General features: G+C 46.6%; 1 protein-coding gene across 1 annotated transcript in view; it reads left to right on the top strand.

The window, feature by feature from the left end:
* Window positions 1–18124, top strand: part of LOC147679807 (uncharacterized) — a 582063-nt gene that overhangs the window by 556178 nt on the left and 7761 nt on the right. The window contains exons 25-26 of the mRNA XM_086943363.1: window positions 5585–5668; window positions 14568–14726. Coding sequence (XP_086799489.1) covers window positions 5585–5668; window positions 14568–14726 — 243 coding nt within the window. The remainder of the gene's footprint in view (window positions 1–5584; window positions 5669–14567; window positions 14727–18124) is intronic.

The raw sequence follows: 18124 nt of genomic DNA on the forward strand, positions 1-18124 counted from the left end.
AAAGTGACATTATTATTTTTTTTAAATATCTTTTATTGAGTTTTATACAGTTAAACATATAAAGTGACATTATTTAATGCAACTGGTGCTCATGTAAAGCACTCCAATAACTTCGGGTTGAGTTTGCGAGATATAAAACTGCAAACATTAAAGAATATAAGAAAGTAATTTAAAATATGATGACATGGTGGGCACATGTCACATGGAGTGTAGCAGGTCATCTGTGTTGCAGAGGGTGTGACAGAGACTCACCCGCACCTTCCTGCAGTAAGGATGGAATCCACTGTTGATGTGCACCTGAAGGGTCTATTATAGTATACGGTTCTCACCAACTTTGGAGGGATTGTTAAATCCCCATGTAGTATTAAAAATGGCATAAAGTTTTCACTGCCATACATAATAAGAACATTGCAAGTCACCAAGGAGTTCCCAGACCAAATAGACAAGCAAAGTTGAAGGACAAGTATAACATCCCCTTTCCTGCAAACATCCTAATACCTTGAGCCCAGATAATCAAAAATGTTACAAAATGCAGCACAGCATCCAAAGTTGCTACGCTATGTCGCGTGACAACGAGAGAGGACAAAAGTGCCATATCTACTGAGATATGAGACTCTCTTCCGCTCTCCTTAGTGCCAACGTACAATTAGGCTGCTGAGTGCCTTGCATGCACATTTGCACCATTGTGCAAGGGTGTCTGCATGAGTCTTGCATATGTTTTGTGCTGGAAGGGCACCTTTCCAGTAGAAAATAGTACTCATAGACTAACTTTAAAAGTTTTCCCACTTCGGATGTATGGTGTGGAGTGCAGCACACATGTTTTTTTGGAAAACAAGTGGGAGAGTAAGGAATTGCGTCCGTAGTCGTAGGACGGGGAATACTCCTGATTCCCTGGGTCAAGGTATGAAAGAACAAAATGAAGGAGTACTACCCGATGAGGGTAAATGAAGGCTTTTGTTTAAACATAAGGAAATGTTATTCCTTTGTTAGGAAACCCCTCACTCACCACCTGGTGGTGACTTGCTTCATCATCGGGGCCCACCTAAGTGGCCTAGCGTCACTTGGGTGTGCTTCAACACCTGCAACTGCAGTGGAGCTGGTAGTGAGATGTGGGGTGCAAACAAAAAAGTGTAAGTGTTAAAAATTGTCCTGGTAGTCTTTTATTTAGGATTTAATAAAAAAGTAACTGGACAAAGGTTAAAAATCAAAGTTGAGATAGTAGTAGGGAAGTTACGGCCTACTTATCTCTGTATTATGTGATGGTCGACATGTTTCTACCATAAGGGGAAAATCCCCGGTATTCCTCAGGACCAAAACAAGGAAGTGGGTGGTATGTGCCCCCTAAAAGACACACCCAGCCCTAAATCCTTGGGCATCAGAAGAAAAATTGAACTTCTGGAACGCACACCTAAAGTGTAGGGTGCTGCAAAACAATGCTGGTGCTCGGATCGAGCTGTATCAGGCAGGGGCAGGGCGCTATGCCGTACACAACATATTAGTTTTTACGGGCGGGATCAGGCGGGTCACCTACTTCGCCGTGCTCGCTGCTTGTTTTGCAGCACCCTACACTTTAGGTGTGCGTTCCAGAAGTTCAATTTTTCTTCTGATGCCCAAGGATTTAGGGCTGGGTGTGTCTTTTAGGGGGCACATACCACCCACTTCCTTGTTTTGGTCCTGAGGAATACCGGGGATTTTCCCCTTATGGTAGAAACATGTCGACCATCACATAATACAGAGATAAGTAGGCCGTAACTTCCCTACTACTATCTCAACTTTGATTTTTAACCTTTGTCCAGTTACTTTTTTATTAAATCCTAAATAAAAGACTACCAGGACAATTTTTAACACTTACACTTTTTTGTTTGCACCCCACATCTCACTACCAGCTCCACTGCAGTTGCAGGTGTTGAAGCACACCCAAGTGACGCTAGGCCACTTAGGTGGGCCCCGATGATGAAGCAAGTCACCACCAGGTGGTGAGTGAGGGGTTTCCTAACAAAGGAATAACATTTCCTTATGTTTAAACAAAAGCCTTCATTTACCCTCATCGGGTAGTACTCCTTCATTTTGTTCTTTCATACCGTGCAGCACACATGCACAATGAGAAACGTTAGGAGAAATAAAAGCATTTCACCTTTTTAACGCCTGTTTCAAAGTGGCATTATTCTTAGTCACAAAACCCTGCCCACTATTGTTAGTCGATAGGGTTTTACATTAAAAAAAACCTTTAAAAAACCCTGGGTGGCTGCATGAGAACGCATATATACAACCCATGCAGCACACATGCAAAGTGAGAACAATTAGGCTAAATAAAAGTATTTCTCATTTTTAACACCTGCAACCCATGCAACAACCCCTTTGCTGAGTAATGCAAAGCAAAGGGTTTCTTTGCGTTTCTTTGAGGGAATTCAAGTTTTGTGCTGGAAAGTAAATTTAAAAAAGAATTTGCACAGGTTTGCGTTACTTTTGTGACCAAAGTAGCACAAAATGTTTGGTTATCTGGACCTTGGTGTCTTGCTCTTTCATGTTCATTATAGATAAGAAGTATAAAAGCAAAATCTGTAGAGGAAAATTAAGCACACCAAATGCACATACTATTTTTTTAAAATATAATAGAATCAGTTTAATGCAAGTCGGGTTAAAAAGACTGTCAATCCGATTGTGTAGAAACTTGTAGAGATTCTAACTTTCTTGCAATGACCTACAGTTTGGAAAAAACATAAACATCTTGCATGAATATCTCTTCATTGCTGCTCACCTTTCCCTTTTAGAAAAATATATCAAAAGGAATGGATTGCTCCTATTTGTATTAATTACATTGCCCTTTCTCCTGGCTGCTGGCAGCAGGCATTCTGATGTCTGAACTCAACTGTAGTAACTTATTATAGTTGAACAGCTATGTTGTTTCTTTATTATGGATGACTGGATGCGACCCAACTCAACCGTTATAAAGAAATTAGGCATGGGCCTTTATACACGGATTGGAGGTTTCAAAGTATTATGTGAAGTCTGTCTAGATTCATCAGGGAGAAACAGAAGAGCAACTAATTAGAGGTGCCGTTGAAACATCAAAAAAGTGATGTGTAATGTTCACTCAGGAGAAAAAAAAGAGTAATCCACTTGAGGAATTTTACAACAAAGGAGCCTATCCATGTGTGACTTTGAATCAACCACCAAAACAGTAGTGTATGAAGTTCACCCAGGGTGGAGTGGGTAGGGGCTTGGAGAATAAGAGAACAGATATGGAAAGGAACCAAATGTTGGCTCTAGCCCTAGCCTATCAGGCACAAACTGGGAGCACACCACAGATAGACACTTTTATCCTTCTTCCTTTTAGTTGGTTGCCAGAGATGGACACATTAATGGGAGAGATAGAATAAGTGAGCTGAGCAACATTTACCATGGGGAGCAAGGAGGGGCTGGTCTGCACTGCCGCAGGCTAAACCACTTCACCTACAGGTCAATAGAGACATTAAGAGACCAGCCCTGGAGGTTGAGGTAGTCAGCTTATTGGTAGGGAGGAACCTAGGGGCTGCAGGGTATAAACATAGCCCAATCATTTGAACACAATCCTAGACACATGGGAGTAAAAACAACACAAAGCAGAGGGGAAACATATTGAACTTAAAGTACTGTAGATGCACAATCGCAACAAATGGATGCCCTTAAACTTTCTGACGTTCTCGTACATAGGTGGGTTACCAAAGACCACTCACGCCTAACACCAAGAGTGCACAAGTCAATAGTAAAACCTGAGGCCTCTGTGAGATTAGTTCATCACATGGATAGACGTTGTCTATTTGGAATAAGATAGTCTATCCATATCACACTTAATCACAAATACATGTCACCTGTCACCGTTAACATCTTAGGTATGATGACCTTATAGCCAACAACACTTTACAATATGCAACTCATACATTGTTTGGAAAAGTGAGTCTTCAAATCCCAGAATACCAAAAAGGTGTTGGTTAAAAAGGCACAACTGAATAAAGTCAGCCCCCCATATTGGGGCCAGTTGGCAGTCCTGACCACCTCCTCCAGAGCTGCAGACATTAAGCCATTGCAGCAGGCCTATTTGATTTCTAATGCTGGAAATATACAAATTTACCCCCAAGGAGAGAGGCCCCCAAGGAAAAACAGTGAGCATTGTAAAATACCCATGCTCATGTTCTTTCTTATGTTGCGTTAAGAGCTAAGGGGGGAAGTAACCGTTTTCCTATCTTTTAACCAATAACAAAAAGAAGAGTGATACTATTAGAAATATGTTATTTGTATTACATTCTGCAAAGGGATTTTACTATGTAATTATTATTAGCAATTCATAACAAAAACTTAGGGCCAGATCTACATAATTTGCAACATATTATTTTGTGCCAGTTAAATTATTTGGTGAACGAATCAATGTATTAATAGGTTAATTCACACAATAAGGATTTAGAGTGAAGCACAATCCAACCTACCCCATTACTCTTCATGAATTAGGTAGCAAATTATGACTTACTCCAATGGATGGCCATTAGAGGAACGGTGGCCTCTTGTTAGCAAATCACCCATCTGTGATCTCATTTTCAATATTTTTTTTGTTTTAAATGCAGCCCTTTTGTCTTGAAAGAAACAATGCTGCATTTAAACTTTAGATTTTTAAAGTTCCACTGGACCACTTCCCACACCAAACTTTTGTTTTACATTCACAACAGGGAAAGTGTCTTAAGATGACCACTTCCCCTTTGTGAATCGCTTACAATCACCTTTGAGGAGTTGGTAGCCTAAGAATGGTTTGCAACTCATATTATGGTCGCAAACATTTGAAATTCAATTTAATAGGGATGTTGTACCCACCCCTTCCAAATTTTGATTTGGTATGCAACCCCATTATGTGATTTGACAAGGGAGTGCTTGGCAATCTATTGTTTCTGTGATGGATAACAAAGATAAGGTCCTTGTGTACACTAACCAAACCAAAAACATTTTGGGAGCCCTTTCCACACTACCCCAATATGTATGCACCTTCTCTGACTGCTTGTCCTGCTTCCAGCAGTCTTAGGCACTTACCAAAATATAATTTTTTTAAAACATTCTATCGAGAATGCTTATTTTCTCATCCACTGAACCACCCTTATGTTGCAGTCATTGCTTGGGCCATGCTCCCCCAAACAAATATTCCTGGCTACGGGCCTGGTCTGTCTACTGGCTGTTGTGGGTTTCCAGGTCTTTTTGCAAATACCTTAAAAGTCTGCAAACTTAAGAGCAAATATGTGGGAGTAGACTTCAAAGCGCTCATAAAAGTGCCTTATGAATCCGACCTCATCGGCCAACACTTCTTACATTTTTTATTTCGTATCATCCTTTCTGCCTTTAAGGCAACTGTTGTCTATTACATTGAAAATTGAGCCTTGCAATAGTAAGGTATTTCGTCGTAATTCAATTGCTTTAATAGGCAGGGCACACAATATCTTTGAAGTACATACAAAAGTCAGGATATAGTAGCTATCAGACCTTTAGAGTTAGAGTTTCAGGTACCATCAGGGTATGGAGGTGTTCCCCAGTCTGGGCTGGACTCTCTCACCATCTTGTTTTCCAGGATCCTGGAGTTTTGGGCAAACCGTGGTACGGAGGACACTGTGACCGCAACACAGCCGACAGCCTGCTTCAACGTTCTCACAAGGTGAGCCCTAAGAAAACAGCAGGGGTTGAATAGTCTATTATGTTGTTGACAGGGTGTTAGTATGGCTTTTACTACAGGTGCCCCCTCTCCTTCCATTGGACAGATTGGCAGTCTTGTTCTTGGCTGTATAGGCTCAGGTACTGTGTTATGGCTCATGAGACAGTAACTTGTTCGCTAGTGCATGGAATTCCACTGGACTGCCTGGGGTGTTCTGGAAGGGCTGTTTACACAGAACACTGGTTTTGGGGGCAGAAGTGCCATGCTATCTTCAAAAAAGATCTCAAAGCTCTTGTCTTGTAAATATACGTGGGTTAAATTAATTTTGCTAACTCTGACTCTCAAATGTTGCTTTAATTTTTCCAATGCTGTATCTGAAATGTACTCCTGTGCTGATAGTTTGGGAAGTGTAGTTGAGTACAGCATGTCTCTCACTTACTCTCGATTTCCTGCTTTTAATCATACCTAGGGTGTATCTTTAATTACCTCCTGCTGTGATTGTTTGGTAACTGTACTCTTGAATAACACCCTGATACCTCTGAGCCATGACCAGACTGTATATGGTCACAAAGATCAATCAATAGGATCTAGTGGGCTTCTTTTGAGTGGTGGTAGATATGCCAGGGATTTAACCTAAAGTGCTGAGGTTGATACAAAGTAGTTTTTTTGCATCCAGGTATCTCATCACTTAGCCGTGTGTGGAGAATGAACCGACCCATTTGATAATACCTATGAACCCTTTCAAACATGTCATTAGGGAGCTAACTGCAGCCATTCACGCTCGAGGGGACTGTGAAAGCAACAGTAGTGTTGAGAGGAAGAGGTAACAAGTAATTGTCAACAAGACAGTTACAGACATTCTGAAACATCACCCCCATTTCAAAGTCACATTAAAATGCAATGTAAACCATTACAAAGTTGCATCCTAAGTAAACAAGAGTATTAATTAAAAATAAATCAAAAACAGGGAATTGTTAACTTAAATTCTATTTCTAACAATATCCATTTCTAAACTCTGAATATCTAGGCTGGTGGTGAAAGCAGGCTGAGTGTCAGCCCTCGCCGAATGATCTTTTTAATGGTCTATAGGTTTTGTCAATGGACAGACAAATTATATCCTAAACCAAGTGAGGTGGCATGTCCCATTTCCTCTCTAGTTACAACCAAAACAATACATAGGCTTTTCATATTGCATAAATCTGTAAATTCCAGGATTCAAAGGTCTTCTTTGACATAAGTAGAATACTTTGAGGTCTAAATTTTCCTTCCACAGATTTGTACCTTTCACTTCCATAATTTCATATTGTACCTGAACAAAGGTCCAACTTCAACATTTGTGAATGTAAATTTTCCATGGGAATTGGGTGACAGTTTTATAGGAATTCCAAAGGCCCCTCCCAGGTGCCACTGACTGGCAGTACTTAGGTCTGCAGCAAAGATATCTGTCTCAATTACTTATTTGGAGAGATATGTTTACTCTTTCAAAAGAAAGTTCCTTTATCATGCTCTTGGCTTCAATGGATATCTTAGATTTCTACCAGTTATCCGTGGCACTAATTGTCTACAGTTTGTGTCTCTAGAAGGTGAAACAATCTAACAATATTTAACTTTCAAAGAACACACTAAATTAGAAAGATATGGGGGCATATTACCAAGCAATAGCGATAATTATCGCTATTGCTTGGTTAGAGACAAAAATGTATCGCCGACCTGCGGCGATTTTTATCTCAGATAAACCTTGGCATTACCAAGGTTTATTGCAAATGAGATAAAAATCGGCCGCAATGCATGAATATCGCTGAAAAGTCCACGATATTCCTGCATTACCGAGCTAATGCTCTTAGCAATGTTATCCACCTACCATTGGATAACATGGCTAAGAACTGCTCAGGGGCAGGTGTTAGCTTTTGGAGATATTCGCGCTTAGCGCGAATATCTCCAAAAGTTGGTAATAGGAGATAGCGATGTTAGCGACTGTTTCCAGTCGCTAACATCTTGGCACGCCTACTTTGCATGTCATTAGTGATAAATATCACTGGCATGCAAAGCGGGGCCCAAGATGGTCGCTATCTCCTACTAGCTGTCACTAACTGGTGTTAGCGACAGCTAGGTAATAGGGAGATAATTTTATCTCCGCTTTCTTGGCTTTTATAGCCAAAAAAGCGGGGATAAACCCCCTTGATAATATGCCCCATGGTTCTTAATGAGTTAGTCTCCTCAAAATGTAAGTTGACAAGTGACTTAATGTCCTATTACTTACCGGTAATCTTCATTACTCCGGGTCCCGTTGTCCTCGTCCCCTTCATTAATAACAAGTGAGATCTACTATCTCTCAGACAGAAAAAAGAAAGTAGGAATGCTGGTACGCCCCTCCCTCTCCCTATAGGGAGTACATAAGGGTACAGTACCCAGCATGCCTCCTGAACCACCAAGCCCAAGATGAGGGCCGGAAAGCCCGGGAGGGAGGGAGGGATGTAATGAAGGGGACGAGGACAACGGGACCCGGAGTAATGAAGATTACCGGTAAGTAATAGTACATTACCCCCAGGTCCCTCCTGTCCTCGTCCCCTTCATTAATAACAAGTGAGAATACCCAAGCAGCAACCGGCCATCATCAAACAAAAAACCACCAGGACACAGCAGAACAGCAACACCCAGCAATTTATTGCAAACAACAGCACAGCACAAAAGAAAACAAGGGGATCAGGAACACACAGCCCGAAGAACCCCCAAACCAAAGTTAGTGTCATCCCCCAGAACATTCTGGATACGGTAATGCCTAACAAAGGTATTAGCAGAAGCCCAAGTAGCGGCCCTACAAATTTCCGAAAGGGACACCCCACGAACCTCTGCCCAGGAAGCAGCCATACCCCTAGTAGAACGCCCCTGAACCCCAGCCGGGGGAGGGGAACCAGAAAGGGAATAGGCCAGAACAATAACCTGCTTCAACCAACGCCCAATGGAAGAAGTAGAAGCCCGACCACCCCTGGAGACAGCACCAAAAGAAACAAACAGGGAGTCAGAAAGCCGGAAATCCCGGGTCCGATCCAAATAAACCCGCAAAGCCCGGCAAACATCCAGCAAGGACCAAGGGAGGTCGTCCCCGTCCACCGGAGCCGAAAGCAAAGCAGGGAGGACCAGCTCCTGTGAGCGATGAAATTGGGAGGAAACCTTAGGGACGAAAGAGGAATCCAAACGAAGGACCACCCCGTCAGCAGAAAAGGACAGAAAGGGTTCTCGAGCCATCAAGGCACCCAGCTCCCCCAGGCGACGAGCAGAAGTGATAGCCACCAAAAAAACAACCTTCAGCGTGACAAACTTGATATCCACCTCTTCCAAAGGTTCAAAGGGAGCAGCAACCAGTACCCTCAAAACCAAGGGAAGATCCCAGAGAGGAAAAGACGGACGCACCACAGGGCGTGAGTTAGAAAAACTACGCAACAGCCGGGAAACCAGACCATCCACATCTGGCAGGTTCCCCCAAGGAGCCCGAAAAGCCCTGATAGCAGCCCACTGAGCCCGCAAAGTAGAAACGGACAAACGTTTCTCGAACCCATCCCAAAGGAACTGGAGAACATCCGGCAAAGGACAAACCAAGGGAGACAAAGCCAGGCCAAGACACCAACGCTCAAAGTTGCCCCAATGCCTACCATAGGATTGAAGGGTAGAAGGCTTCCGAGATTGCTGAATAGCCAAGGCTAAATGCTCCGGGAGACCCCTACGCCTCCACCCTTGCCTCTCAACCGCCAAACCGACAGCCGAAGCCGCCGGAGGGGCAACATCGGAGACGACCGCAAGGGAGACGGAAGGAAGGGGAAGAACCATGGACCCTGAACAGCCAACAGCATCAGCGTGGGGAACCAAGACCTGCGGGGCCAGAAGGGCACCACCACCACCACCTCTCGATCCTCCCGCAACAGGCGGGACAGAAAGCGAGATATCAGAACCAGAGGAGGAAAGGCGTACAGCAGGCGAGACGGCCAAGGAAGGGACAGAGCATCCACCCCCCAAGAACCCTCCTGAGGAATCCGGGAGAAGAAGCGGGGAAGCTGCGCATTGAGCCGGGAAGCAAAGAGGTCCAGAAAGGGCTGACCAAACCTCACGCACACCAGACGAAAGGCCCCCGGTGTCAATGCCAACTCCAGGGATGCAGGAAAAAAACGACTGAGGGCATCCGCCACCCCATTGTCCACCCCCCGAACATGTACAGCCACCAGGGACAGAAGATGGCACTCCGCCCAGCAAAACAACGGGGACACCACCGCGTTCAGGGACCGAGAACGGATACCGCCCTGGTGATTTAGGTAGGACACCGTCACTGAATTGTCCGACCGAACCAACACATGGCGGCCCACCAGAAGAAGTCGAAACCCCCTGACAGCTCGACACACAGCCGACAACTCCCGCCAGTTCGAAGACTGACGACCCTCCAGAAGGGACCAACGACCCTGAATGCAGTCCGACCCCAAAGTCGCACCCCAACCCAGAGCGCTGGCATCCGTCGTAAGTACCACCGGAGGAGGAGACTGCAGAGGCAAGCCCTTGTCCAGACTGGAAGACAGAGACCACCAACGCAGGGCAGGAAGGATACGGAGAGACACAGGAACAAGAAGGGACAAATCCCCCGACAATGGATCCCACCGAGACAGCAGGTAGGACCACAGAGGACGAAGATGGAAACGCGCCCATGGAACCGTGAACACAGTGGCGGCCATCAAGCCCAGTAGACGCAACCACAGGCGGACCTGAAACGACCTCCCCACAAGAAACCGATGAGCCAGAGAACACAGGGTCACAGCTCGATCCACCGGCAGGAACACCCGATTCAGATCTGTGCGGAAACGGGCCCCAATGAACTGCAAGTCCTGAGTAGGGGGGAGCCGGCACTTGGGGAGATTCAACAGGAACCCATGGTCCCTCAAAGCAGCACACACCACCCGCTGATCCGACAACAACCGCTCCGCTGAGGGGGAATGCAGGAGCCAGTCGTCCAGATACGGGTAAACCATCATCCCTTGGAGATGCAAGAAAGCTACCAAGGGAGCAACCACCTTCGTAAACACCCTGGGAGCCGACCTCAGGCCAAACGGGAGAACCACAAACTGGTAATGGACCCCCCGAAGGCAAAAGCGCAGGAAGGGACTGGAGAGAGGATGGACAGGGACGTGATAATAGGCATCCTGGAGGTCCAGAGAGCACATGTAATGACCCTGCAGAACCAGGGGAATCACCCTCTGAAGAGTCTCCATTTTGAACGGAATCCGCAACACAAATTTGTTCAGGGCCTTGAGATCCAGAACAAGGCGAAACCCTCCCGTCACCTTGGGCACCAGGAAAATGATGGAGTAAAACCCCCGACCCCACTCCCCCGGAGGCACCGCCTGAATCGCCCCTTTGTCCAACAGCGACTGAATCCCCCGAGAAAGTTCCGCCCGTTTGGACGGGCAGGATGGCCAAGGAGTCGGACGGACCCCAGAGTCCGGAGGCAGGCTGGAGAACTCCACACGATACCCCAGGCGGATCACGTCCAGGACCCACAAGTCTGAACAGGAGGACATCCAGGCCGGAAGAAATAACCGAAGCCGACCACCTACCAATGGTCCGACCTCGGACCCCAGATAGTCAGGAACGAGGCTTCGCAGGAGGGGACTTCGCCTTCATGTCCCGTCCCCGACCAGGCTGAAAACGGCCACGAGCTCTGGAAAACTGCCTGCGAGAAGAGGGTCTAAAAAAAGGCTTCGGCTTAGAAAAGGCAGGAGCAGCCGCGGGCATCTTGAAAGAAGAGGAATGTTTCTTCTCCTTAAAAAGACGATGAAGCTTCCCCTCCAACTCTGCTCCAAACAACATGGAACCCTGAAACGGCAGACGCAGGGCAGCAGTCTTCTGGGCAGAATCGGTCTTCCAATCCTTGAGGACCACATTCCGACGAGCCGCTATACAAGCACCCCCAGACAGAGCGGAGGCCCGAACCACGTCAAAGGAAATGTCAGACAAAAACTCAACCTGACGCTCGATGTGTGCCAGAATATCAGCGCAGTCAGTGGTATTATCCATAGAATCAAATAAATTCTGCAAGTCAGATAGAAGAGACTGTGCCACATAGGTCCCATAAATACCCGCCCTCAGGGCCAAATGGGAGCCAGAATAAACCTTACGAAGAGAGGCGTCAACCCTCTTATCCACAGGGTCACGCACCACAGCATCTTCGGCCAAGGAAGTGCGACCAACCAGACTGGCCACCACAGAATCCACAGGGACCGAGTCCGGCAAGTCCTTCGCCATATCCTGAAGAGGATACAGCTTCGCCATGAAGCGGGGCATCTGAATGCGATCGGGATCCTTCCACTCCCGATCCAAAACCTCCCGCACACTAGGATGCACCGGCATAACCGTAGGAGCAGAATACTGGAACTGGCGAAGGAGAGAACCTCCCGACGAACCAGGCACACTATCCGCCGGAAATCCCATATTTTCCTTGACATGGCTCAGCAAATCCGGCAACATGTCCTTGTCAACATACTTGCCCATTACCAGATCAGCGTCCAAACCACCATCCTCAGAGCCAGAGGACGAAGAAGAGGAGGGAGAAGGAGGGGGCACACCTCTAGCCCGCGACCCGGACTTATTCTTAGAACCCCCAGGCCTGGAACCACCCATCTCCAGCAAGGACTCCTGGATGAGAGCCTTCAACTTCGCATCACCCCTCGAACGACGCCTGGAGCGCCGGGGATCAGGAGAAGGGGAGGAGGAGGAAGTCGAGGAAGTGGAGGACTCCTCGACATGCTTGCGCTTTCGGGAATGTTTCCCCATCTGAAAAAGCCCCAGCAAGCAGGACAGACCAGCAGGCAGGACAACCAGCAAGAAAATGAGGAGCCCAGGCAGCAGCAGGAGAAACAGCAACCAAACGCCTGCAGCAGCACAAATCAGCACAGCGACCGTTATCCCCAAGAACAAGGACGAAATGCAGGGAACAAAGAACATCCAGTCAATTTAAATGCCCCAAAACCGCTATGCGGTACTTACTCCAGGAACCGGCAAACAAGCCTCACACCGCCCGCAGCCGGGAACCTCAAACGCCTGACTTCCGCTTCCAAAACCAGGAAGTCAGGCAATGGCCGGAAGGAAGCGCCCCAGCAACCACGGAGCCGCCGCACCTCCCGGAGCCTCAGACGATAATGGCCGCGTCTTGCACAGCCCGGCGGCACAGAGACGCGGCCCGACACTGCTTCCATGCCTCCAGAGCCTCACCCCGCCGGAACAGACCAAGACTCCCACGAGCAGGGACAGAGGCGGCAGACAGCGTCACAGGAGACTCCTCAAGCCCGGCAGGAGAAGTCAGCCCGGAAGAACCAGCCCCCACCCGAGGCCAAGCCCCAGGTGAGACCCCAGGAGCCCAACCGCTCCTGGACCTACAAACAGAAAACTGTCGACAGACAGAAAAAAGAACAGGAGGCATGCTGGGTACTGTACCCTTATGTACTCCCTATAGGGAGAGGGAGGGGCGTACCAGCATTCCTACTTTCTTTTTTCTGTCTGAGAGATAGTAGATCTCACTTGTTATTAATGAAGGGGACGAGGACAGGAGGGACCTGGGGGTAAAGTTAAGGTATAAAGAAAAGCCATATACCTGGAGAAGTTCCTCACAAAAAAACATTTTACCATCATTCATGGACTTGAAATCCTAGGGTGTATATTTTATAATTCATGATGGGCACAAGTAGTGAATTATTAAAATGTATTATAAAAACATTACATCATCGAATAAGAGTTTTTACATCTCATGTAAAAGAGCATTTAGGAAAATCCCCTTGTCTGCATATTATAGCTGTAACAGTGTTTCAGCTCTTAAATAATTATTTATGTGAGCCATCTAAAATGAAGCTCAGTCGACAAATATTACAATGTTCAGTCCTTCAGTTGAAAGAACCATTATATTGTATTGAGTATGAATTGTCACTTCATTTCTGCTGGATAATAGTGACCACAAGAGAGGTGAATTAGGTTGTCTTGTATTGTGACCTGTGTATGTCATAATGAGTCATACATTTTATTTCAAAAGCTAATCTCATTCAAGATTAGTGCCTTGCCCTTAATAGTGACGTGAGACGATCATAATGTACGTTATCGAGAGTAGGGGCGTGCAAAAATCGAGTAACATGCTTTCACGTAATTACACAAAATTTCTGCAGAATTAAGGGTAATTGTGCGGAATGCAAATCCATTTTTTGCGCTCTATTTAAGTGCAAAATGCATACCCAAGTCGATTTATGGTGCGAGGATGCATTTGAACAAAGCTCAGTGAACTACAGCAGCTCACATTCTGGTCTTCGCAGTACATTTTTACAGCAAATGCCACGTTTCACAGTAAATTTTTACAGCAAATGGCGCATATTTATGTGAAGTGGCATAATGATTTAATTTTGAGGATTTCGCATCACAGGCGTAATGTGAAATTCCCGACATAATTTTATTTTTGCCTGGCCTAATCTAGAGTCTCCGCTCATGCCAGCTCTCAATCATATCATGCAGTTCACAGCAATAGTCGTGCCTCCACAGATATAACTATAAAACAAAATTGATAAAACTTTGTTTGACTGCTATGGCTGCTGGTGTGAATTAAATCTCAAACCATACGGTTCTAGGGCTGGATCTGACAGACCGAGCGGTTGATAGAAAAGGGGCGGGCAATGCCATCTGTTTTCTGTGTCTATGTTCTATATATCTCTCTTCTATCCTGTTCCTTTCTTCAGGGAGTAAGTAATTGTCAGACAAACATGACATCTATGCTTTCCTACTGTTATTCTGCTGCCCTCCATATGTATTGCCATCCTTTTCTCAACTTTCCCTTTCTTTGTTGCTCAGCTCGCTCACCTCTGAACCCTCACCACCTTTTCTCTTTTAGGACGGTGCTTTCATGGTGAGAGACAGTTCTGGCCAAAGCTGCAACCAGCCCTACACTCTGGTGGTCTTCCACAAGGGAAGAATCTACAACATTCCCATCCGCTCCACAGAGGGGAAGCAGCAGTACGCCCTGGGCAAGGAGGGCAAGAACCATGAGGAGGTGAGCCTCACATTTCTTAGCCTCCTAACTCCTCCTGCCCACGCTGCCAAATACCTGGAAGAGCTCAACGCCCCTGAACAGCACACGGGCTTTTTGCTTCCACACAATTGTCATGCTGGCCTCTGCACGCCTGCCTTTCGGGGGCAAAACAGCACCTGTTTTTACACCGAATGCTCTACCAGGCAGTCCTGGGATGTTTATCAACAGTCATAATCGCAGAATAACTGAGAATGTGCAAGTTCCTGGCCTAGCAGAGAGAAATACATATTTCTTATCAGAAAAAGCTTATATTAAGACAACAATTACCTCTTTATATTCTCCCCTTTTAAACAGGAAAAATGACAAGGTGCCATTTTCTTAGAGGAAAAAGTTATGTGTTGTGTAAAGCAGCCCATGGCAGGGGCAAACATTCCCAGAATGCAGCACAACAACAACAGGTCCCACAAGCCAGTTTTTCACTCTCTGTGAGCAGGACCAGTTTCACAGTACTTTCACAGAAAATTATTTCCCTGCGTTTTTTTCGCTCTTGGCCTTTACCTGGGTGGATAATATGTTTCTAACTGGATTTGAAGATGACATTATGAGATATAAATGTAAACAGCTATTACCAGGCTAGATCCTTAAACTCTTCGGAATACGACTGGTTTCCACACTTGATTTGAAGACGTGTGCAGCAAAATGGCCATGGAGGAACTATGGGGCTCATTACGATGGCGGAACGATCGCCACCGCTGGGCTGGCAGTGGCGATTGATCCGCCATCACAATGAGGTATACCCACCGCCACCCTAATATGGTGGTTGACGCAAAGTCCGTCCGCCGCTTTTCAGCTGGTGGCAATCGTGCCGATTGCCTGGCAGGTGGAGCAGGGCCACTAATATGGTGGTGGTGCCTAGCAGGCACTGTCCGCCATGTTAGGATGTGTTTGGCCAGGCGCCTTTCCATTGCGGTGATTCCGCCATGGAAAGGCTGGCGGGGATTGGGTTTGGGGGTCCGTTGTAGGCCCCCCTATTGGGGGGAGTGTTGCTGCACTGGTGTAACCATGGTCCCCCCATACATTTCCATGCAGAAGGTGGCAGGCACCGATTGGTGCCTGCCACGTTGTGCATGGAAATGCACAACATGAGTTTTCAACACCACGGCGGTGCTGCAGCCAGCAGCACCGTCCGCACTTTTAAAACGCTGGATGCGGCCACCACGGTGGCCGTCGCATCCTGATATGGAGTGTGGGACCGCCACCTTACAGGCAGGCGGTCCCGTTACGGCTAGGATGGCGGGCGGACCCAAGTCTGCCCGCCATCCTAATGAAGCACTATGCTCCTACCACAATCATTCTGGTGCCCCTTTTGAATAGTAACATCTTGTTTTTAATATAGTACTTCATAACAAATTCTGCTCTTTCTAAACAATGTAAATAGAGATGTTACAAATACCCAATTTATTATATTCAATTTTCTCACCTATGGTTGGATGGAAGTTTGAGTCAGTTTTGCCTGAACTTGAACTCATGACCTGACAACCATCACTTTGCTCTAGCAACAAATGTTCAACTCATCTATCCGTCCCTCGAGCTTGCTTATCTTGGACTTGCCTCAGATGCTTCCACTTATTTGGCATGGTCTTTGATGTCGTGAAAGCACCTTGATATCTCCTGAAAGCACCATGTTGTCAGCCATCAACCTACCAAAAGGTCCTTATTAGCAGGCGAATTACCTCAATTAGGATCTAGATGTCAATAGGGCCTTGGAATCAAGAGGGACCTCAGCATCAAGAAAGCTAAATTGACAAGGTGGACTTAATGTCAGCGAAAATGTCTCAGTGCACAGAGGCGTGTCAGTGCCCTTTAAAGTTCTACGACTTTGGGCACATGGCCTATAATGTCTAGAGTTGGGCCATCAGCCCTGTCAGGCTTGAATGGACAGCTGTCCAAAACTCTGTGAGGCAAAAACTGCACCACAGTAAAGGGACTATGATACACAAGAGAGGCCCTGCCTCGCAAGGGTTTCTCTACCACTCAATTGGTTTGGCACAGGACTGGGCCACAACAGTGCCATGCAGCCAAAAGGCAATGCCATCAAGTTACTATACCTCCACTTGTTTTTGATGTCTGATCACCAAACAAACGGCTGCACTGCAAGAGTGGCTTGCTTCAAGAGGGCTGTATCACCAGAGAGCCATACTGGCAGAGGGTTGCACTACTATAGGGCGAGATCTTAAGAAGTTCTGCCACCATAGCATGGCACCTGAAGATCCAAACATCTATTGCTAATGGTAGGTGTAGGAGAGTAGGGTCTGCTATCCTATGGTCACCCCAATTTTTGCTTTTTGCTTCACTGGTTTTCGACTTACTGAGGCTGTGGGCCTGCTAATCAGACCCCCAGCCTGCTGTTCTCTCTCTAAATTTATAATACATGTGCTATAGGTACAAACCACAATTGGAAATGGACTCCTTGTCAGCCCCTGTACCATGCACTATAGGTGCTCAGGGCATAGGTGCCACCAAGGCCTACCAGGGGCTGAAGCATAGCTTTTGCCACCCCTGGCTGGTTCTTAAATTGACACAACTGGCTGATCACTCAGCTGGGGCAAGTGGGTGTAATCACCCCTTGCTTAGATATAGTATACCTATATCTAAACCTATATCTGGACACATATATAGCCTGTAAGCCACTCCTATGGAAGGCCTCATCAATCCTGGAGGCAGAGTGCGTGGTTTTATGTGAGATGGTGCTCTGGCATGAGCTGAGCCTGTCTGCAGCTGTCGGGAACAACTCCCTAAGCTAATCCGGGATAATGCCATACCATATACTCTTAAGCGCCTTATAATCCTCGCCGTTATATAGCAACTTTGGTTTGGCTTTATCAAAACATGTCGTGTAAGGTGTCATACGAATTGGAATACTACCCCCTCGCCAGTTCTGGCGACGGGGGTAGCATTCCACCCTTCTAGAGGGAGAAGACATGTTACTTTACTGAAACGCGGTTGATTTAAAATGAGCCTCAGATCCACAAAATGGATGCCCCTGCCACAGACACGGGTCTGGCCTCCTGCTGCTGACCGAAACCCGGCAGAGGAGGCCTGGACAAAGAGTTTCCTGTCACAGGGCGGTGTCAAACCACCCCAGACAGGAGATAGTGGATTGGAGTAGGGAGGTTTCAAAGAAACCAGACACTGCCTGGGAAGCACAAGGCTGCCCCTTGCATAATCCGGCCAAACCGGTTCTGGGGCCTCCCAGCCCCTGTCCCAGCGCGGCCAGGATCAAAGGAGAGGGGTGTAACCACCCCCTTCCTGGGTCCCACCCATAGGAGGGGACCTAGCAGGATGTCCAACCCCCGAGATTCGAATAAGAGGGGGAGCAGTCCCAATGGAACTCAGATCATCCTGAAGAAACATAAGAA

This window comes from Lissotriton vulgaris, chromosome 11, assembly GCF_964263255.1.
Source record: "Lissotriton vulgaris chromosome 11, aLisVul1.2, whole genome shotgun sequence".
NCBI classification, from domain to species: domain Eukaryota; kingdom Metazoa; phylum Chordata; class Amphibia; order Caudata; family Salamandridae; genus Lissotriton; species Lissotriton vulgaris.